Source organism: Hylobates moloch, unplaced genomic scaffold (genome assembly GCF_009828535.3).
Source record: "Hylobates moloch isolate HMO894 unplaced genomic scaffold, HMol_V3 SCAFFOLD_10335, whole genome shotgun sequence".
Classification (NCBI taxonomy): domain Eukaryota; kingdom Metazoa; phylum Chordata; class Mammalia; order Primates; family Hylobatidae; genus Hylobates; species Hylobates moloch.
The window spans coordinates 1-2345 of record NW_026662610.1 but is presented as its reverse complement, the minus strand read 5'-3'; the positions used below and the strand labels follow the sequence as shown (position 1 = coordinate 2345).

At 46.2% G+C, this 2345-nt stretch overlaps 1 protein-coding gene across 1 annotated transcript; it reads left to right on the top strand.

Moving 5' to 3' along the window:
• Window positions 1-14: 14 nt before the first annotated feature.
• LOC116465797 (nuclear pore complex-interacting protein family member B12-like) lies at window positions 15-2339 on the top strand. Its single transcript, XM_032148745.2, has one exon. It carries the CDS (start codon window positions 1428-1430, stop codon window positions 2112-2114), a length of 687 nt encoding a protein of 228 aa, XP_032004636.1. The 5' UTR covers window positions 15-1427; the 3' UTR covers window positions 2115-2339.
• Window positions 2340-2345: the final 6 nt, after the last annotated feature.

The window sequence follows — 2345 nt, the reverse complement described above, 5'->3', positions numbered from 1 at the left end:
AGATGTTGTGGGGTCTCATTTCCAAAATATGTAGGATTTTCTTTCTTGATTTTGTTTGCATTCTGCTATAATGTAGGTGATTAACGTTTGAAATATCTGCTGTATTCCCAGAAGTGAAAATAGTGAAAACGCATTAGTCTAACATTAATTTGTGCTTTGTGCAATTTTGTATGCTCTTTTACAAGGCCAATTCCATAGTTCATCACAGTCTCATCCCTGTTGGTGACCGTGTTGTGCAAAAACACCTTCATTCCCACCCAGTGAGGCCCCTGATCTAATATTCTAAGTGTCAGAGGTTCCATATTTGTAATAGCAAATAGGCCCTGACTGTAAATTAGTGAAGAGTGAATGTAACTTATTACCCAGAGGGACAATTCCAAATGAAGGCCTTAAATGGTGCTCCGCTAAGCTGAGGTTCTTGTGTGGCCTCTCTACCTTCAAAAGCTGCCGAGTCCTATGATTACACATGATGGGACTTGTACACTTGAAGTAAAACACAGTTTTAAAACTTGCTTTGTTTAGAATTCCCACCTCATTTTTCCATGGACAAAAGTATTCTTTATGTCCTAGTGCACTTACAATTTGGTATTACCTGGGAGTGAAAAGAAATATTACAGCCATGCCTAACTGACTTCTTGAGGTCTCAAGATTTTTCTGTCAGAAAACCCTCTCCCAGTTCCCTTGCAGCTCTTCAGGAATCCACATCTCTCCAGAGCTCTTTGTTCTCATGGGTGGCACCTCCAGAGTGAAGAAGATCCTTTCACAAGAAGGGAAACAGAGGGGAAATGAGACAGTCCTGCAGGCAGAGCTGGAACCAACTTCCACTCTGCCTCTTGCAAGCTGTGTGACCCTGGGCACAATTTCTCTTTCCTCTGGAAACCTCTGTTTTGTTAGATTTAGAGCAGGGTGGTCACACTGACCTTGCAGAGTTCTGAGAATCAGAGACAGAACATGAAAGGCCTGGAAAACATTCTCCAAAAAGAAGCTGCAACATGTGTGGACAATGGGCTTTTCATGCCTCTCTTACTCGCTGTTGACCTCGTGCAGGAAACATGCTCTGGTCATGGCTGTGAGGGAGGAATGAGGATAGACATAGACACTCCTGTGTCTCAAATATGCTTCTTTATTACTCTGTTATGACTCTGTCTTCCCTGGGGCAGGACCCCAGCCTGCCTACATTTGCAGACAGACACAGTGGCATGTGGAGACAATGGTATGTCTTAATGATTTTACTCCCCAGCTGTGGGCAGTACTCAGTGGAAGGGTGGTATTATGATACTGATACTGCTATTTTGAAACCTGGAGGATGGAAAGGTGCAAAAATCTACCACCAGCAACAGAAGGTGCAGCCTGTGTTGGTGATGGTAATTTTGTCCTTCAAATGAATATGTGTGAAAACATTTCCTCCTTCAGCCCCACAGATCACAATGGCTGCAGTGGAGCATCATCATTCCTCAGGATTGCCCTACTGGCCCTACCTCACAGCAGAAACTTTAAGAAAAAGGATGGGCCACCAGGCACCTCTTCCAACTCAGTGTCATCTGGGAGGTCAACCACCTCCACCAGCTAAAGGTTGTCTGAGACTTCTGAATCTTTCTCGACTGCAGTGTCGACTAGGACCTCAACCACATTCTAGAACTGATGATTTTCTGAGAAGAGAGAAACCTCAAGTCGAGTGTGCCCTGGGACCTGTACCATTTCCACCAACTGGTGATTTTGTGAGCCTCAAAACACCTCCCGAGGGTCCTCTGGTACCTCTTCAACCTTCTCCAGTGGATGATTTTGTGACACCAGAGACACCACCCGTTGAGTGTCTCCGGGGACCCGTACCATCTCCTCGAGGTGATGATTTTAGGAGACGCAAGAAACCTCCTGACTCTTTTCGTACTTCTTCCACGTTCTCTCCAGTTAATGATTCTCTGAGCCTCAAGACACCTCTCGAGTGTCTTCTGGTACCTCTTCCACATTCTCCAGTAGACGATTTTCTAACACCAGAGACACCGACCGTCGAGTCTCGCCGGGGACCTGTACCATCTCCTCAAGGTGATGATTTTAGGAGATGCAGGAAACCTCCCGACTCTTTTTCCCGTACCACTTCCGCCTTCTCCCGTTGATGATTGTCTCAGCCTCAAGACACCTCCCGAGTGTCTTCCGGTACCTCTTCCACCTTCTCCAGTAGATGATTTTCTGACACCAGAGACACCGCCTGTCGAGTGTCACCAGGGACCTGTACCATCTCCTCGAGCTGATAATTTTAGGAAACGCAAGACACCTCCCGACTCTTTTTTCGAACCTCTACCACCTTCTCCAGTGGATGATTTTCGGACACCAGAGACACCTACCGT